At 37.3% G+C, this 18,767-nt stretch overlaps 3 protein-coding genes across 4 annotated transcripts; 1 reads left to right on the forward strand and 2 right to left on the reverse strand.

Annotated features, from left to right (window-relative positions):
- Positions 1–3,987: 3,987 nt before the first annotated feature.
- On the forward strand, positions 3,988–5,145 carry LOC111781541 (zinc-finger homeodomain protein 6). The gene has a single exon (XM_023662201.2). It carries the CDS (start codon positions 3,988–3,990, stop codon positions 4,957–4,959), a length of 972 nt encoding a protein of 323 aa, XP_023517969.1. The 3' UTR covers positions 4,960–5,145.
- Positions 5,146–8,393: 3,248 nt separating this feature from the next.
- Positions 8,394–12,035, reverse strand: LOC111781109 (uncharacterized). Its single transcript, XM_023661547.2, has 8 exons — positions 11,567–12,035; positions 11,313–11,408; positions 11,037–11,147; positions 10,607–10,916; positions 10,362–10,452; positions 9,666–10,008; positions 9,283–9,431; positions 8,394–9,160 (listed from the first exon to the last, which is right to left on the reverse strand). The coding sequence occupies exons 1-8, from the start codon at positions 11,834–11,836 to the stop codon at positions 8,650–8,652; spliced, it is 1,881 nt and encodes a 626-aa protein (XP_023517315.2). The 5' UTR covers positions 11,837–12,035; the 3' UTR covers positions 8,394–8,649.
- Positions 12,036–12,788: 753 nt separating this feature from the next.
- On the reverse strand, positions 12,789–15,783 carry LOC111780933 (tubby-like F-box protein 5). 2 transcript variants are annotated; one of them, XM_023661294.2, is made up of 5 exons: positions 15,420–15,783; positions 14,377–14,754; positions 14,210–14,297; positions 13,786–13,915; positions 12,789–13,697 (listed from the first exon to the last, which is right to left on the reverse strand). In XM_023661294.2, the coding sequence occupies exons 2-5, from the start codon at positions 14,728–14,730 to the stop codon at positions 13,031–13,033; spliced, it is 1,239 nt and encodes a 412-aa protein (XP_023517062.2). In that variant the 5' UTR covers positions 14,731–14,754; positions 15,420–15,783; the 3' UTR covers positions 12,789–13,030. The 2 variants fall into 2 exon arrangements, with proteins under 2 accessions (XP_023517062.2, XP_086975956.1); XM_087119830.1 differs by lacking the exon at positions 15,420–15,783 and adding an exon at positions 14,839–15,395.
- Positions 15,784–18,767: the final 2,984 nt, after the last annotated feature.

Below are 18,767 nucleotides of genomic sequence, written 5' to 3' on the forward strand. Positions count from 1 at the left end.
GGGTTTTGACGCAGGCGAAGAACGACGCTAGGAGAGACAAATCCGAGAGAAAAAGAAAGTAATCCCCATTTAAATCAAGTACGAAAGACAGCGGCCCATCAAGGCCCATAGAAAACTCAACAGGCCCAATCAGACACAAATCAGCCCAAAAAAGTACAAAAGGAACGGCCCAGGAAGATTCCGAGTGGGCCTGAACGGCCCAATAAGTCGTGGGTTGGGCTTCATTGAATAATAATTCGACACGTGCGGGTAAGTAGTGGTACGCGCATAACGAATTTTGTCGGAAAGAGAAAGAAAGTGGGAAGAGAGAGAGAGTGAGAGAGAAAAGGGTGCCCGACATAAAAGTACGAAACCGACACTGAAAATGCAAAATTTGGCGGTAAAAGAAAGAAATACCAAAACTTTTTTACGTAACGCAAATAATAATTATAATAAAATAATAATTAAATAAATAAAAATTCAAGAGGTTTGGATTACTTCGTTGACTAAACATTCTCTCTAAGCGTTTGTGGAGCTTCCACTCTCTCTCTCTCTCTCTCACACCCATCCATTCCATCACTCTTTTTATACCAAACGATTCCATGTCGCTAAACGACAAAATATAAAATTTAATTTTATTACTTTTTTTCAATTATTAAAAAATAATTTTGGATGGGCTCAATTTTTGGACCCAAAAGCCCATTAAAAACCTACGAATTATTTGCTTCTCACCTTTCGAATTTAAATTCCATTAGAAAATAAATGGTGACGTGGAGGCGCGTTGGAAAATGGAGAGGGAAAAGGAAATGGGACTGGGCTTTCGCCACGTTATCAGTTTTATTATTTTTAATATTAATATTAGTTGGTTGGGAATTGTTCCCTGCGGCAATGGGACGCGTGTGGATTTGGATAACCTAAAATATTAATTACGTTATTAAAATAATAATTTAATAATTAAAATGATTTAAGATCTAAATTAACACACTTCTTCGGCACTCTTTGTTTGACTTAAACACGATCAAGATCAGCAGCCATTTAAGTTTCCCACGTACCACAAAACGCAGCGTACTGCTGCCGTTCCATCAAATTGACTGCCGTCATTTTGACCAATTTAACTATTATTTTTCAGATATAAAATATAAAATAGTGTCCTTATATAGTTTCGAGAAACCTAATGTGTTTGAAGATCTTACCTAGCGTTCAGATCTATGTTTCCCAATTGAAAAAATAAAAAATAAAAAACCCATTTTATGATATTATATGTAACTGCATGAGTCTATTATAATTATTATAAGCTCACTAATTGGTCAAACTTCCTGGGTATTATTTGGCTACAAAATAATTACATAACATTATAATAAATGTCGGATATAAAAACTTAAAACTTAAATGTACAGTTAGCAAATAAAATAAACAATATCGTTGTTACCTTCATATGCATCAGCAGGCGTTTCCCACGGGGCGTATGTGAAAGGTCCTTAATACCCTTCTCATGAATATTTTCTCTATAAGAATCATAAGGGTATGGTTGAACTTTCACACTCAGAACTATATAGAAAGACAGTGGAGCTGGTGGCTGCATCTCGATTAGGAATGGGACAACTATGAAGGAGGTTTTTATGTGACATTGTTTCATTTAAAAGCTTACTGGAATTTCTTAATAATTTCGACATTTTGTAATTCAACAATGGTTTAAAGGAGGATTAGGTGTCAAATTAATTAGTCCTGTAATAATTCCAGATCTGAAAGGTACGAAATTATGATCCATCGGTTAAAAAATCTTGTCACTTATCTAATCCTACCCTATTCTAAATTATATATATATATATATATATATATATATATATATATAATTGTCGAAGTGCCAACATTGGGAAAAGAAAAGTCCATTCCATCAAGTGAATTACCATAAATTTAGTACAAAAGAGGGAAATCAAATAGCTAACATTAAATGTGATACCTAATAAAGAAAATTAAGTTCATATGTTAACATAAATTATTTATGCTATTAATTACAATAAATTGCTAACCTTAGTAGTTAGAGACGTTGGGCAACAATTAATCAGCTTGCAAAGGCTTAATAAATACATGAGTAATCATTTCTACTTAACTAAATATAGGCGAGATTTTTTTTTCTAAAAGGTTAACATCCTATAAGGTTGCTAATCCAAGAAAATTAATTATTCTTTGAATTAGTTTGCAATAGCTGATCTGCATTATACAAATTAATTAATAAGGATTAAGAAACTTCTAGCGTTTCCCACCCAGAAAAAAACAGAATAATAGAGATAGGGAACCTCCATTTTTTTCTCCTAAAGAAACAAAATAATAGAGGTAGGCTGACAAAGCTCCATTTTTTCTCCTAAACTTTGAATGTATTTAAACTTATTTAATGAAAGGGAGAGTTCGTTAGATAATCAAAACTAAACTTAGCTGAAAACTTACTCATACAAGATCAGTAAATCAAAAGGAATTGTATCATTCATATGTAGGGATTGGTAGAAAAAAAAAAGTTACCGAGAAAGGAGGAGCAGAGAACTGTTGAAAGTTGACGGTAGAACAGGAACAAAAGCAAACTTCAGCTGCGTTGGTACAAAGAAATCAGTGAATTGAATGCGTTAAGATCTGGTCAAAATGAGCAGGGACTGAGGGGGCGTGGTAAAAAACAAAGAAGACAGGCCTAGAGCGAGAGGTATGGAAAGTGGGGTGGACCAAATAAAGGAGAGGTATAATGAAGAAAGAGAGAAAAGGGTGAAAAACCAGAGTGGTGAGTAAGTGTTGTACAAATTGGCGTGCGGTGTTAGATATCCACCAAATGCCCCAAAAGTTGGCGATTGATATAAATGGAAAAGAGTGGAGACGTAGCAAAGTGTTGTGTTAGGGGATGAGTGGAGTTGCAGAAACATTAAGACAGCCACAGCCTTGATGGGGAAAGGGGGAAAGAGAATCTGACACTACAAACATAAGTGGACCATCCTTCCCTTCCTTCACTTTATAACCCCACCCCTCATAAAAACTCTCTCTCTCTCTCTCTCTCTCTTGCTCATAATAATCCCTTGTTTAGAGGTATTGTTTTGTCTTCGGGAGAATCCCATTCCAGGCAAGGGGCAGCCGAGTTAGGAGTCTAGTCAGAAAACCAGCTTGGGCTTTGTCACTAATCTAATCTAATCTCCTGCTGTCTTGCATATTTGAATACATTTATTAGGGAAGTGGGGAGTGGTTTAGGGTTTCAGAAAGTGCCCAGAAAGGCAATTATTAGAAACAGGACCAAAGCTGCAGGCTGTGGGAGATGACTAACATGACCTTGTCGGTTGTTTTGCTGGAATAGTCCTCTTCTGCAGTCATCACTTTATTCTCCAAACCCCCACACCTGCGGCTTCCGATCTTGGGTTTGGGCGGGTGGTAGGAAACACCTAAAAAAAAAAAAAAAAAAAAAAAAAAAGCCTCTTTACCTTCTTCCTACACACCATCTTTCTTTCTTCTTATACTCTCTTTCTTCTGATTGCATCCATCCCCCAGCAGCTTCCATATTCACTATTGTCGTTTTCCTGCTGCTCTTACTTACTGCATATTTCTTCATATTCCCCTCCCTCCCCAATTTAACAAAGGTAAGATTTTGATAGCAGACGCTGGTAGGTCCCTCTCTCTCTTTCTCTCTCTGTATGAATTCAAATTCATAGATGTTGAAAATTTCTCCTCTTTTGTCTTTCCGTCCCCAGTAATCCATTTATTTCCTGTTACCCAACAGTTTGTAGCACTTACGAGAACGGATTGGGAGTGATGGAGGACGCAAGAAAGCACCAGGAATTAGCAAAGGAATCTGGAGATTAATTAGCTACCTGGCTAATTGAGATCATGATCAGAGGGAGCTTAGCGTTGCTTAGTTCGTGGAAGATCCAAATGAATGTCTAGGATATAGAAGGGTAATGATGTGGAAGGTGGCTTAGTTATTGGCACCCAAAAGTAAGCTAGTTTAGATTTGTTACCTTTTTTTGGAGATCAGATATAATGGAGATGAGAGGTGAAGATGAGGAAATAGGAACTCCTTCCCCTTTGTGCTATCAATCAAATACGGAATCTTCAACCAAACTGCCTAATTCTGATCATACACATCTAACACCAGCTGATACCAGAAGAGATCACACAGTACCCCAGCTCCATTTCTCTCATCAACTGAATCAAAACCATCACAAACTGAGTTTGCATCAGTATTTACACAAACACACAACAGACCATCCTGTAGCAACCCCAGATCCAGTCCAGACCTCCGTTACTGCCTCACCCTCTGCAGATACTCAGCCGATCGCAAGCAGCAGATCAATCTCAAGAACACCACCTGCAAGTAATAATGTTATTCCTTCAGTTCGGTATCGAGAATGTTTGAAGAACCACGCAGCGAGTACTGGAGGCCATGTTCTCGATGGTTGTGGCGAGTTCATGCCTGGTGGAGAAACTGGAACGCCCGAGGCCTTGAAGTGTGCAGCCTGTGAATGCCATCGGAACTTTCACCGGAAAGAGGTGAAAGATCACGAGCCCACACAGCTAGCTGTACCCAGTGGCTTTTTCATCTCCAACACCATCAGAAACAATGGCCATCGCACTGATAGGTCACCAGTTCCACTCTCCCGCCACCATCAATTGCCGGCAGTTCCAATTTCTTCGATGATGGCATTTGGAGGAAGCAATGGAGCTCCGGACGAGTCTTCAAGTGAAGATCTAAACATGTTTCACCAGTCCAATAATGGAGCCCGAGACCTGTTCGGTCAGCAGCAACAATTAATGAAAAAACGATTTAGAACAAAGTTCACACAGGGACAGAAGGACAAGATGGAAGAGTTTGCTGAAAAACTGGGGTGGAGAATTCAGAAACACGATGAATTGGAAGTGCAGCAGTTCTGCGCTGAGGTGGGCGTAAGGAGGCAAGTTTTCAAGGTTTGGATGCACAACAACAAACAAGCCATGAAGAAGAAACAAACGTAAGAACTTGTTAGAAGTTTTACTTCAAACCCATTTCGTGAAATAATGTATCCTTGTTGACTAAGTTCTAAGAAGATAGATTTTAGAGTAAGTGCATGTGACACAGACCAATATTAGTAGCATCGAACAAGGGAGAGAGGCAATATTCAGTTCTTGAACGAATATATCTCATTACACTTTGTCGTGTTACTTCTACCTCTTACCTGGATGTTTTAAGCATCAATGTTACCAAAATCAACTGAAATAAGTTGAGTAACTCCTCCCCAAAACAAAACCATTGAAACTGTATCAGCAGAAGTAAAAAAAAGAGATGGCCGGCGCGGAAGATGCGAAAGGAAAGTGCATGGTAGGCTGTTAGATTTACATCTATAATACCAATATTTCAATTCTGTGGCTAGAATGTAGACTGATATAATGTCTTTTTTTCTATTTTGTCATTATCTACAAATTATAATCTTCGTTAACCCTGAGACAGAACAGCGAATGAGAGGTGAAACCCTCATTAAAGAAGGCTTTGATTTTGTTGGAAACCTATAATCCAAGAAGTACTATGAGAGTGTGTTTGTTCATAATATCAGAAAAAGCGTAGTCCGCTTACATTTCCATATTTTTTTGCCCCTAGAAACTGGTGAAAAAAAAAAAGGACGAATCTATTTCAATCCTGGAATTGCAACTTAAATTTTCAGGAATTAGTCTTCGTTGCATTCTACTCATGATTAAGGAATTAAATATGTTCAATATATAAATTTGTTCTTTCAGGACTACAACTTTGTTTCTTCAGAAATAGAAATTTGCTAGTTAGATAAACCCAGATTAATAAAAATTATAAACATATAAAATACATTTATAACAGCGAAGGCTTTAAATCAGCTATGGAGCTTTGGGAATTGGATTATCTGAAATGGTACACCCTGCCTCTCTGTCTGGTAGAGAAAAGGGTCTAGAAATCTCAGATTTCGAGTAAATAGATGACCCCAGACAGTTAAATATTGATAAGAAAGAAGCTCTTAAATTTTTTACTGCGGGAATATGCTTGGTGGAAAATTGAGTAACAGATATGTTCTTCTCTCTTTAATGTACAATGCAATTAAAGGCTACGCGGTGTGTTCTGCAATGAGTGTCTTTAACGTAAAGTATTATTGAAATGAAAAGCATTACTATTCGATATGAAGCATTTATCAAATCCAACAATACAAAATAAATTCTAAAGGGAAACACAAAATAATAATAGTTACCTCTTTTAATTACGTCAATGAATCATTTAAAGCGGTCTCCAGACGACAAGCTTTTGAATGCTTCCATCTATGACATCGCTCCATATAGTTTGCTACAAAATGGAAGAGCAAATGTTCAGATCTTCTCTTATTACAGGCATCTAATGTACGCAGACGTGAAAGCTGGGGAAAATTTCAATGGGCTAAGCCCATTTCTTACCGAGTTCGTCTCTGCAGCAGTATAATAAATCAATTTACTCGATCAATCATGCCTTAGAAAAACACGTTACAAATACAAATAATAATGAGAAAGAAATCTTACCTGAAATCAATAGCCCATACCCAAGGTCTCTAGGGCGTCTGGTACTCTCCAGAGTGTTGGAGACAAGCTGGGAAGTTTGTGAAATGGGGTGAGGCTTCAAAAAATGGGGATGCTTCAACTTTACCAAGCGGCACTACTGCTGAGTTCTGACAGGCAACAATCATATTAATGCATTTTTCAGCTTTATTAGAAGTCATTCTGACCTTTCGGGAGCATACTTCTTTTGAATTTTGATGTCTTTTCCACACCAGCAACAGCAGCTGCTGCAGCAATTTCAACTTTTTTCTACTGACCTCGCTGCGGCGGCAGCATCTCCTCAGCTTTATCCACCGCCCACCGTATAATGAGATTGAGCCCTCGCTCTCCAATCTGCTTTCGAGACCTTCGGAAAGCGACAAAAGGAAAACAAATATCCCCAACGGACGGAATAATAAACAATTATAAAATAAAAACCACTAGAACCACAAGAAATTTCCATTTTCTTGCAACAGTTTGGGAGCACAAACTTTTCCTGCTGGAAAGATCAATCAAATCGTTAATCATTACTTCCATAACAACTTTCAAGTAACGTAAACAAGCACAATTATGCAAAAACAATTTATGCCTTAAACCCTAGTTAACAGACAACACCTTAATTTTTTACGTCTTAAACCCTAGTTTTATAAGACCTTATAAACGACTCTTACGATTTGATAAAAATTTCGTGAATAATCTCCATGATTGTTCTTGAGCCAGTTCCTCGGATCTCAGTTTCTAAGTATTTTTAATCCATTCTTAAGTGTACTAAAATATAGTTTCGTAATTAGTAAATGATTGTGGCCTATTCCTTCGGTAAAATAAAATGAAATAAAATGATCCTCAAACGCATGAGCGAAACCATTAAACAATACTGCAATTGAAGAATTTATGATGAGAATAATCATGTAATTTACATCGAGATATGTAGAACGAACTCGCATCAATTAACAATGATCTTTGAATCACATGCACTAATCGAGAAGAGCGCCCTTCTCTTTTCTGGAGCCAAAAAGGCATCAAGCACCACGAAATACACTAAAACTTGCGGTCGAAGCGTTTACCTTCATATAAGGAGTACCGAAGGAAATTCGCAAGCTATTTCCTCGAAGAACTGCGCGAGAAGATCGATTAGAGAACATTCTCATGTTTCTCTCTCAGAACGATCGTGCATGGCCGTATTCTGCATGTTTCGGCTTCAACGGCGGCAATGTTGCCGATCGATCCTCTAATGTCTGCCGACTCTTCTCTCGCCTCTCCGCTGCCGCTCATGACGACGGCGCACACAATCGCAGTTACTTCTGGTACCAAATAATCTCACGAAGAAAAAACGAAATTACTTCGGAAGCGGCAGAGACTTTTGAATCACTAACCGCATCCGCTTTCATTTCCATTTTCCGTTTAGAGAGAGAAAATGAGAACGAAAAGCAGTTTTAAACAGAGAGAGGAGAAAACGTGGCAAATATTTGAAACCACCGAAGGCGGGGACTGGGCCACCTGAGTGACACGTGTCGTCGCACACGGCAGCAACCGCCCTTCACCGTCACAGCTGGTTTCTCCACGAAAACTTGTCTAAAAAGTCACATAGTTCCGCCGTTTATTGTAATTGTCTCCGTCAGGTCATCGGATCGGCCGACCGTCGACAGATTGTTCCGACCGCACCGGACCATATTCGTCCTTTGTCGGGCCAACTTACGACCCGAAGGACACCGAATTTAAAATGAAAATTTTACTTTCCCCATGAGACGTAAAAAGGATATGCAGGTAAATCCATGTTCAATGTTCTTCCCAAGAACCGGTAAAAATAAAAGCTGCGGAAAAAGTAAAAGTAAAAATGATGTCACAGTCGCAATTCGCAAGAACTTCGGGAGCTTCTGAACAAATGATTATTATTATTTATTTTTTTTTTAATGGATAAAATAAGATTTTTTATTGAAGATTTATAATTGAAATCTGGGCTTCAATGAGAATTGGGCCTGAAAGCCCATTGGCCCAAACTCCTAGCTTTGAGTTTTTTTTAACCCATGAATCAATATTTTAACCACAGAATTGTAGTGTTCGTATGCTTACATAATGGGTAAAAAATGAGGTAAAAATGATGGCTCTTCCCTGAAGTGATGTTACAATGAAAAAATTCCTCAGCTAAACAGGATGGCCACCTTCAGCAGCTAGCTTTAGTCTTTGGTGATGCTCGGTTACCTTATAATCAACGATTTCTGTAAACAACATAGAGTCCAAGACACAGTCTGGCCGCCCATAAACAGCTGCCTGAACACTGGCCAGCAGCTTTGCGATCTCACGGCCGGAGAACTCTTTGATTTTTCGAGCTGCATCTCGAAGAATGTCGTCGGTTATGTCTGTTATGGTTATTTGTTGGGGGATTTTCTTGAATGAGAATGCTTGCTTGGATTTGGCTTCATTTTGATTGCTTAGGTACGTGTTTAGATAAAGCTTCAGCAGTTTGAAGCGTTCTTCCTCACCAGGGAGTGGGAACTCAATGACTTCATCCATTCGGTCAGTCACGGCACTGTCGAGATCGCCCGGTCTGTTTGTTGCAAGTACAAGAACTATGTCTCTTGATTGATCACCAGTTCGGAACAGCAATGCGTTTAGAGCACTTCGCTGAGCTTCACTCATCTGTGTACTGTTGCGCCTGCATTGAGGACAGACATTTCAGCTAAAAATGTACTACTTTCATGAACAGAATAACAAGATTACTTTTACATGCTCTGCCTTTTTCTTACTGTTATGGGGCAGGTGGGGTGGGGGACTTACTCGCAGAGAAAAGCATCAGCCTCGTCGATGAAAAGCAGTAAGCCTTTCCTTGAATTTTTAGCCCAGTCAAATATTTGGTGTATTTTTGTAACGGCTTGTGGACCTAAAGGAGCAACATCTCCACCAGTCATCATGGCATAATCCAAACCCTGCTTAAACAAAAGGAACTAGGGATCAAAAGCTGAGTCAACTATCCTAATCATGTCATGGCGGTAGAGTTTTTGAACAAAAGCTGTGCTATGCTGAATGACGATATCATATCATACCTCTAGAACAATAGAGGAGAAGCATGTTCCATCCAGGCAAAAAAAGTTCAAACAAAACACATTTATAATGGCAAAAAAAGAAAAGAGTAAACAGTAAGGCATTGGTGGACATCTTACTGATTTTCGGGCTATCTCTTTCGCGACCATAGTTTTCCCGGTCCCGGGAGGTCCATAAAATAGCATATTACGGAAGGGTGCCTCATGAGCCTTGGTGTTTGCAGTAGTTCTCGAAAGTTGTTCAATTCTCCTTTTAAGTGAAGGATGGAGGACAACATTCCCAAGATCATTTTTATTTTCTGCAAGAGATGCCGCCCCAGCTCCTGTAGAAAATGCAGCAGCTTTGTTCTTTACCCAGGGTATTATCTTGAAACCTGGAAACCTTACAACAGAGGATTCTCTAATGAGGGATGGCTGACCCAATAACCTATTAACATAACCCCACATAACTCTTGCACCTTCCCTGTACACGAGGTGTGATAAAGGGAGAATGATTAGATAACATATTAAGCTTAAAATCAGTGAGGTAAACCAAAGACTTTAATCACAGATTTGTATGTGGATAACATGTATACATAGTTCCAATCTTTCATCAAAATGGGTGGCTTTGTCACTTTCACATCTCCCTAGTCGAATTAAGGATGTAGAACATTTGTCAGTCAGATCATTAGCAGATCATTAGCAGATCAATATCAAGTTGAGGCTTGTGAACTGTGAAGGTGAATGACCAAAAGTTTAAATATAAGTATTATTAGTTATATTATACCTTACTAATATGTTTTTTTGGATATAACTGGGTATTCACGGAACAATCACCTGGTAGTGTATACTCCCGCAGCTAATGCAGTAGCTCCACCAACAGTCAAAACCAACTTATTCCGATCAGTTAGTAAAATCCTTACACCCCCTGCACATATTATTAAGAAGTAAATATATAAGGTGTCTTGTGCATTGGAGTAGTGCCAAATATGAGATTAGAACACAATAATCTATTCCATATTATGAAATTGTCACTCCAATACCATGAACCATCACATGCTTATAAATTAAATTTAATCTACCTTCAATATGACTAAAAGCCGTGTTAATTGCAGCAAGCCATTTTTCTTTCTCTCCACTTATTCGTTCCATAAGCATTCTGCGGTTATGGTCTTCAGTCAGCTTTGCTTCATGTGCACGACCCTCAGCCTCTGCCATAGCCTTCACACGTATGGTTTCCCGCTCTATTTCAGCTCTCTCTTTCTCAGTTTGTCGTTGTTGTGCTTGTATCTGCTCCTCAGTTACTTGTCTTGCTTGTTCTTTTCTTATAGATGATTGTTCTTGCATTCCAACTAACTCAACATTATGTCGCCTTTGAGCTTCGTGATCAGTCTGCAAAGAATAAGAAGACATAAATAATAAAGCATTAACATGCACAATCAAAATCTTTTAATCTTAACATGCATTTTCCAACTCATCCTTATTCTGGAGAACCAACTAAAACCAACCCACCTGCATTCTTTTTCTGGCCAACTCATCTTCATAGCGCAGCATTTGTGCCTTTGCCTGAGCTTGTTCTTGAATAAGATTTCTCTGTTCTTCAGCCAATTTCCGTTGTCTATCCTGTAAATCTAACATGTTAACATATAGACTAGACACCAGAGGCTAACTCGTTCAAGTAGCTTACTATTTGCAAACCAACAGTTTCAGACAATGAGAGTAACCAAACCAAACGTGTAATAACAATTCTAGAACTATTATGTAGTAATAACATAGAAAAGAACCTACTATATCAGCTTGAGCTTGAATGACTTCGTAATGGGCCTTTTCAGCAGCCACCTCAGCAAGACGCGCTTGTTCCTGGTTTTTCATCAGCTCAAAGACCTAACCCAGAAAGAACACAACAGTTTAAAGCAATAAAAAGCTAGGAAGTTGGATTTCACATCATTCACCAGCAGAAACAAAATTTCATCGAACACTGCCATTGGGGGAACTATTAAGCAAAAACGAAACGAATTAAGCAAAAAAAAATGAAGCAGCACCTTTTTAGCATTGGGGGAACTATTAATTTCTCGGAGAGCTTTAGCGCCTCTTTCCAATGCTTCAGCATCAAATCCAGACTTACTCGGCTCCTCAACGGCGGGTTTAGCGTCCGATTTCTCATCAGAAGACTTATCCTCCTGAGGGGTATGAGAAGAAGAGAAAGGCGAGAAGCGAAAGGGATAGTCGGCGTAGGTGCGATTGGCGATCGTCGGCAATGACGCAGCAGCCGCAGCCATTGCTACGCAGGCGGATAATCTAGAGACAGCCATAAATTCAACAAAAATAGAATCTCTGAAAATTCCGCTTGCATAAATTACTGATAACGAAACCGCTTTAATGCCACCAGAAAATAAGAGTTGTCTTGTTGATCAAGTAAGAACATGGTTAGGTTGACAGGGCTTTGATGTCTGGTGCCGAGGCTTAAACCTCCGTCTTCTTGCAGTTGCAGAGCCATAGGGTTTAAGAGACAAAGGGCCAGAAATGGGTCGCCCATAGAACACCAAAATTAGAAAAAAAAAAGGCCCAAAAGAAAATTTAGTTCCAATAAAATAATAAATAATCCCATTAATATTAATATATATATATATATATATATATATATATATATATATATATATATATATATATATATATTAAATCATACAATATACATTATAAACTTCATAGGCCTAAGTTTTATTTTTATTTTAACTCGAGAACATTAAAATCATTCTTAAAATAATATTTAAAATTGAAGAATTTGTCATTATTTACAATATCATTTGATGTAACAATTAATGGGTAAAAATTTGATTTTGTGAATTTTATTTTTAAAAAATGATTAAAATATTTTTTTAAAAAGGTAACTTCTAGTAATAGGCCTTAATTATTTACTTTTAATTAATTAATTAAGTTAGGTTGACGATAGCATATTTTGAAAAGTTTAAAGAGGAGAATCAATATTAAGGGATAAACTTTGGGTATCAATAATATGCTTTTGTGCCATATTTTTATAATATGGACAAATTACAATATATTATATTAGGTGAGTTATTGTTAATATCCATAATAATAATAATAATAATAATAATAAAATTAAAGTATTATCTAGAACATATTGATTCAACTAAGTATAGCTCAACTAGTAATTAAGACATTAGTAACGCGATCGATTCGGTTCGTGGCCACAATATTTGAATTTTAATAGTAATACTAAAGATAAAAGGGTGGCTAAGCTTGGGCTGATTTTAAGCTCTTTGGTGGGAAGTTTCCAGTAACAGGGAGATGGTAAAATTATAAGACAATCTCAGATCAACAGATGTTAGTCACGCATACATCGAGATCAGCTCCATAACTTGTACTTGTGAATTGCTGTGTGCAATGCTTTACCTTCCAGTTCATGAGGCTTTCAAGTCAAAGAGGCAAAGTTTTGATAAGAGACCCGAACTCTCTCTATTCTGAATCACTGAGAATCCGATGGATTGTTATTCACATGCTGGTTTGGTGTCGAAGCTACTCAAGCAGATTGCGAAGGCTTGGAAGGCGGAGAGCGGGTAGCGATAATCCATTGTGAAGATGTCCTTTCCAATTTTCCCAAACTGCAATATTATCTTCTCTTGTTCTTCAACCGACACGTTGAGGGCGGGATCTACATCGACCACGAGTTGAAAGTTTTTTACAGAAGCCACTGTCACACGTCCTCTGAAGTTCAAGCACCAGCATCGAAGCTGTTCATGCCATCTAGGAGCCTTGTTCTTAAGAACCAAGGATTCTCCCAAATCTTGAACCAGTGCACCTTGGATGCATGTGGAACTTGCATCTGTCTCTGGCTCCTTTCCTTTAGAAGCTGGTAGAGGAGAGCATTGGTCATCGACACAGGCCGTGAATGACGTCGGTGTCGGTGCATTTCCTCCCTGTTGAATGCAAGATACAGGGATTGAGTGCATGGCACAGTGCATTCTTCTGGGCCCTCTAGTGCGTAGAACATTAAGCTCATAAGAGATTGCCCCTATAGTGTAGTTACAAGCTGACATTCTTGGAGAGACTTGCTTAGCATGAAATGAACGATTTGATTGATTATTCTGTTGCACTACAGGGAGAACTGGCAGTTGAGTATCATACATGGTGAACTTTGTGCCAAATAAGTTGGACCTGCAATATTTTGTCAAATGAAATGTCGAGACATCAATACGAGGTTATCGGATAAACAACAATAGTCAATCAAGAACGAAACGCTTGCCTTAATTTGCCTACATAGGTACTGCAGGTCCAGGAAAAATCATCAGCTACCAGTGATATAACAAAATCTGTACCTGTAGCCCTTCTTACTCTCTTAGCTGCTAATAAAAGTTTATCACTTTCATTCTCCGCTGTCAATGCAATAATACCATTTAAGTGAAAACCATATAGAACATCATGATAGTTCGTTAATGCATTAGAAATTAAAACTGTCTTTTCCCATAAGCTGGGAGATTAAACTGGAAAGTGTAGAACACAGAACTCAGAAGGATGCATTTATAAAATGGAAATCATATTCAAATATCAACAAGATGATCAAACAAGGTGTGGTATATCAAACATGGACCATCTCATGAGCCTAACCTTGTTCTTTTCAAAGTTTATTAGGAATAAGAATACAAGTAGAAAAAGGGAACGTCACCTACAAGGCACCAATCCGGAGTATAGACGATAGGTCGAAGTTGCTCGGTGCCTTCTAACATAGCATTGAATTGGGGAGTCTCGAGGTCCCGGCTTCGCAAGAGAAACAATGGCAAGTGTAAGTTGAAGCATAAACTTATCAAAAGAGATCAATGAAAGTAAGCCCTTTTACCTGTTTCAGTGAAATGGGAAACGTGAGCCTCCCACACTGCTCAGGAGTTTTGACAACTTCCTTCGTAATGTTTCTCCATGACTTGCACACTGAAGCACAAAACAGGACAGCAGTCCTAGCAGGCCACGAGGTTTCACTCTCTTCTACTCTTCGAATTATGTCCAAAAGCAACTCAGGAGGCAAATTTGCCCACTGGCCTTGCTGAACTGCTTCAGGCAGAGGAAGCACTTCATCAGGTGCAATATGTGACCTGGTTCGACTTCGCCAGTTCCTTCCTTCTCCCCCTCGCTTCGGTTTGATTGCGAGTCCGTCTTTGATTTCCCATAGCTCGCGAAAAAAGCTTTTGAAGGACATAATTGTGTGGCATAGCAATCCTTCCTGCAGAAATTCAACCCCAACTCACTCAAATAAACAAGCTAGTAAGCAGTAAGCACAGGGAGATTGATTGATATAAAAACCAACCACACAGATTAGATGCTTTGAGTCATAATATAAAATTATATTGGCAGTGTTGGTAAAGAATCATTTTCAGAGTATGATATTATATTGCAGCAGATACTTCGAATCCTTTCTTTCTGCTGAGTAAGAAACCAATAAACAGATCAACATTCCATCATCCTTGTCAAAATAAAAAATTAGAGGCACACATATGTCATCAGCGACCACAAAACTTTAAACAAACAAAAAAGAAGAAGAAGAAGACGAAGATTGACGAAAAATCAGTACCAAAATTCCCTATCTAAAACGTCAAGAATAATCTCACATGGAACCCTAACATTCCCACAATAGATTCCTGGTTCCATTACTGAAGTCCAGAAACAACCGAATAGATCATTCACAAAACCTGAAAAGAATATTTTCGAAAACTAAGCATCATAACTTTGCAACGTAACTAGTTAGTAGACACGCATGGGGGAAAAGAAAGAATCAGGAATGTTGAAACGGAAAAGCCCTAATGTAGAACAGGCTTCAGAATCCAAAGAAACAGAAACAGAAAACACAAACAATAACTTAATGCAGTGAGATTGATAAGAGGAATCAACCTATTCAAGAATGGTAAAGATCACGAACATCAAGGAGATAGAGAACAAGCTTAAATCCAACACCAGTGAAGAACCATCGTAAAAACCAGAATCCCGAGACGACGTCAAATCAAATTAAGAAAACGATTCGAAACTCGACGCTACTCCACGAATGGACGATTTAAGCAATGCGTAAACTTCAAGACGGCGATTCCACCATCAAGAAACTAAAAGCGAAAAACATCAGAAACCAGAGCTTCGTTCGGCTTCAAAGCCATTTTTTGTTGGCTCTAAAAAATTAGTTATATAAAAATCTCAATCAACATTCAACAGTGAGAAGAAGAAGATTGACGTAAAATCAATTTGGGAGCGAATCTAGGGCGTGATCGATCACTCTCACGACCTCAAGGACACTGCTTTTCGGACACGTGTTTCTCACGTTTGGGATTTTCTGATTATCATTATTCATTAATCTTTTTTTTTTTTTTTTTTTTTTTTTTGAGAGAGGTGGTGAGAAAATCAATCCGATTTGGAGGACAGCAAGGATCACCAATGCCACGTCACACGCTGCCTATTTACAGTATTTGATAACGTTCATACCCATACTATTTGTTTGTACAGAATGGATTATTCCATTTGAACCTTCATTATTTTAGGGGAATAATGTCATTTATTATTATTATTCTTATTATATATTTGTTATTTTAATCGAGTTGTCGTAGGCCCAAGTGAAGATGCTCTTTGAAGTTCCACGTAGCCATAGATAAATCTAACCGCATCTAATAGAACAAGTAATGGGTAAATAAATAGGATATTTCTAGAAAGAGTACTCATATCGACCGGATATTTATTCTCGTTATTTTTTGAAATAATGAATGTCCATTACCAACTTTTATATATATATATATATATATAAATTGAATATAGTTTAACTAATTTTTATTAACCACTAATCTTTTAATTTTTATTAAAAAATTTAAATGAGATTAAAATCTCAGGTGTGAAATTAAAAGATTTTTAGTTTGAAAATTTTGATGGAACTAATAATTTAGTCGGTAAGTTTTAGTGGGTAACACTTTAGTCTATGCATTTTAATCATGGTTCGACGTCGGACCAAATAATACTTTAAAAAAGGAAATAGGTTCAGTGGTTTCAACCTCTGTAATGGGAACCTCGAAGCTGTCTAAGGCAGGAACAACCTCATATTAGGCACTGCCGCAGCATCCACTGATAGTTCGAAGGTGCACGATAGCGAAGTCGCCAGAGATATTAATATAGACCAAATTGATTCATTTTCCTAATTTTGAGAATTAATTTTGATTTAAAATGAAATTTAATTGTTGTGTATTTAAAAAAGAAAAAACTTTAAAATTTTATTAAAATATTTTTGGCTAATAGTATCTAAGCTACTCATATTGTGAAAATATAAATATACAATATGGTCTAGCGTTTACTTAATTCCAAGTCAACGCATCAGTAAGAAAATTATATTTTACAAAAATATATAAATAAAAAAATAAAAATAAAACGCCGTCGTTTTCATTTTATTGCAAATGAAAGACGCGTACTTCGAGCGCGCCATTTCCTTTAAATCCTTCTCCGTTTTCTGTTTTCATTCAGTTTTCGATCTCCATTTTCAAAAATCTCTCCTCCGCCGTGACTGTCAAGTTACTCTCCCCAGGTCAGCTGACAACCAAATGGCCGCCGCTACTGATGCAGTTCCTCACTGGATTCCGAAGCGCGGCCAAGTTCTCCGCCGTATTCTCAAGAAGCTGTTCTTCCTCTGCTTCTGTTCCTCTCCTCTGCCGCCCTCCGCCCGTCGCGTTTTTCCTTGAGTTTTAATTTAAACTCTATCTCTCCCTTTCAATGATGGTCGAAGTGGTTGAGATCAGAGATACACGAGAATTTTGATTCCTAATTTTGTATTATTGTTCTTTTTGTTGTGTGTTTTGAAATTGTTCGCTTCTTATGTTGTTTTCGCATCATGTGATATTGTAGTTCAGTTTATTTCTGCAATAAAATGGCTTGATTGATTGAAAGATCTTTTTGCACCATGCATTTCAATCATGAAATTAGGTTCAATCTATTTTAACCTAGTTCCAATTAGATTCAGAGGATGAAATTAGGCGCGGAGGAGGAATTGTTCTGAGAATAAGCGGGGATTAAGAACGTTAGGGCGAAATGCCCTTACTGGAGCTTCCATGGCGGCACTTCCGTCGACCTAATTGAGAAAATTTGGTCGTGATTCCCCAAAATTTCCGGCCAGTTTCTGAAATTTTGGCCGGAGTTGGAGAAGGAATTTTCCGGAAGGTCGACTTGGAGGCGTTTGTTCAGTATTTACTTTTAACACGAAAAAAAATTCTTAGTTATTCAAAATTACGGCATTGATAATTATTTATTTATATATATATTAATTGATTGAAGTTATTTATAAGCTTGCCCTAATTAATCTTTATAAAATAAATACAAAATATAAATAACATTTGAATGCCTAAACAAAATATAAATATTATTTATATACATCAAATAAAATTCGATAATATTCTCGTCAAATACAATTATTTTTTATTCTCAAACATTTTATTTTAATAAATCATATTTTAAATAAAACTTCAATTCTTATCCATTTGTAATTTCATGTTTAGTAAATGTGATGTCGTTATCTACCCCTTATGTTGAGGATTGAGGATTGTTGGGAGTGAGTCCCACGTTCGTTAATTTAGTGAAAGATCATGGGTTTATAAATGAGGAATACTATTTCATTGGTATGAGACTTCTCAGGGAAGCTTAAAGCAAAGCCATGAGAGCTTGCTTAAAGTGGACAATATCATACCATTGTGGAGAGTCGTGTTCGTCTAACATTTTAACATTTTGTCATTGAAAACTTTGATAGGTTGACTCGAGTCTTCCTGTTTTTGAAATAATGATTTCAATTTTGTTTTTTGGAAAGTGTTTGATTTCTTTTTCACACGTGGAATAATACTTTTTAAAATTTATCTTTAAAATACCATGAATGAGGGGGTTTTTTGGGATTCTGCTTTTTCGTTTTGGTCTGTGTTAATTGAATTTATTTATATATAAAAATTCACCTTCAATAAACTTTATTTTTTTATTTCATTATTCCTTTTAAACAAACATTTAAACTTATATGAATTGAAAAGGTTCAAAAGAGAGAAAAAAAAAAAACTAAATTATATAAAAAGAACCCATAAATTTTTTTATCCGACATTTTAAATCGATAGCGGTGTAAAATTGATTAAAAAAGATTAAAGTTAATACAACTCGACTCTTAGTACACCATTTTGTTTGATACCCGAGTCCATATGACTACACCTTCTAGACTTACAATTTATTTGTTCAGGAAGTTAA

This window comes from Cucurbita pepo, chromosome 19 (genome assembly GCF_057944985.1).
Source record: "Cucurbita pepo subsp. pepo isolate OVF chromosome 19, ASM5794498v1, whole genome shotgun sequence".
Lineage (NCBI taxonomy): Eukaryota > Viridiplantae > Streptophyta > Magnoliopsida > Cucurbitales > Cucurbitaceae > Cucurbita > Cucurbita pepo.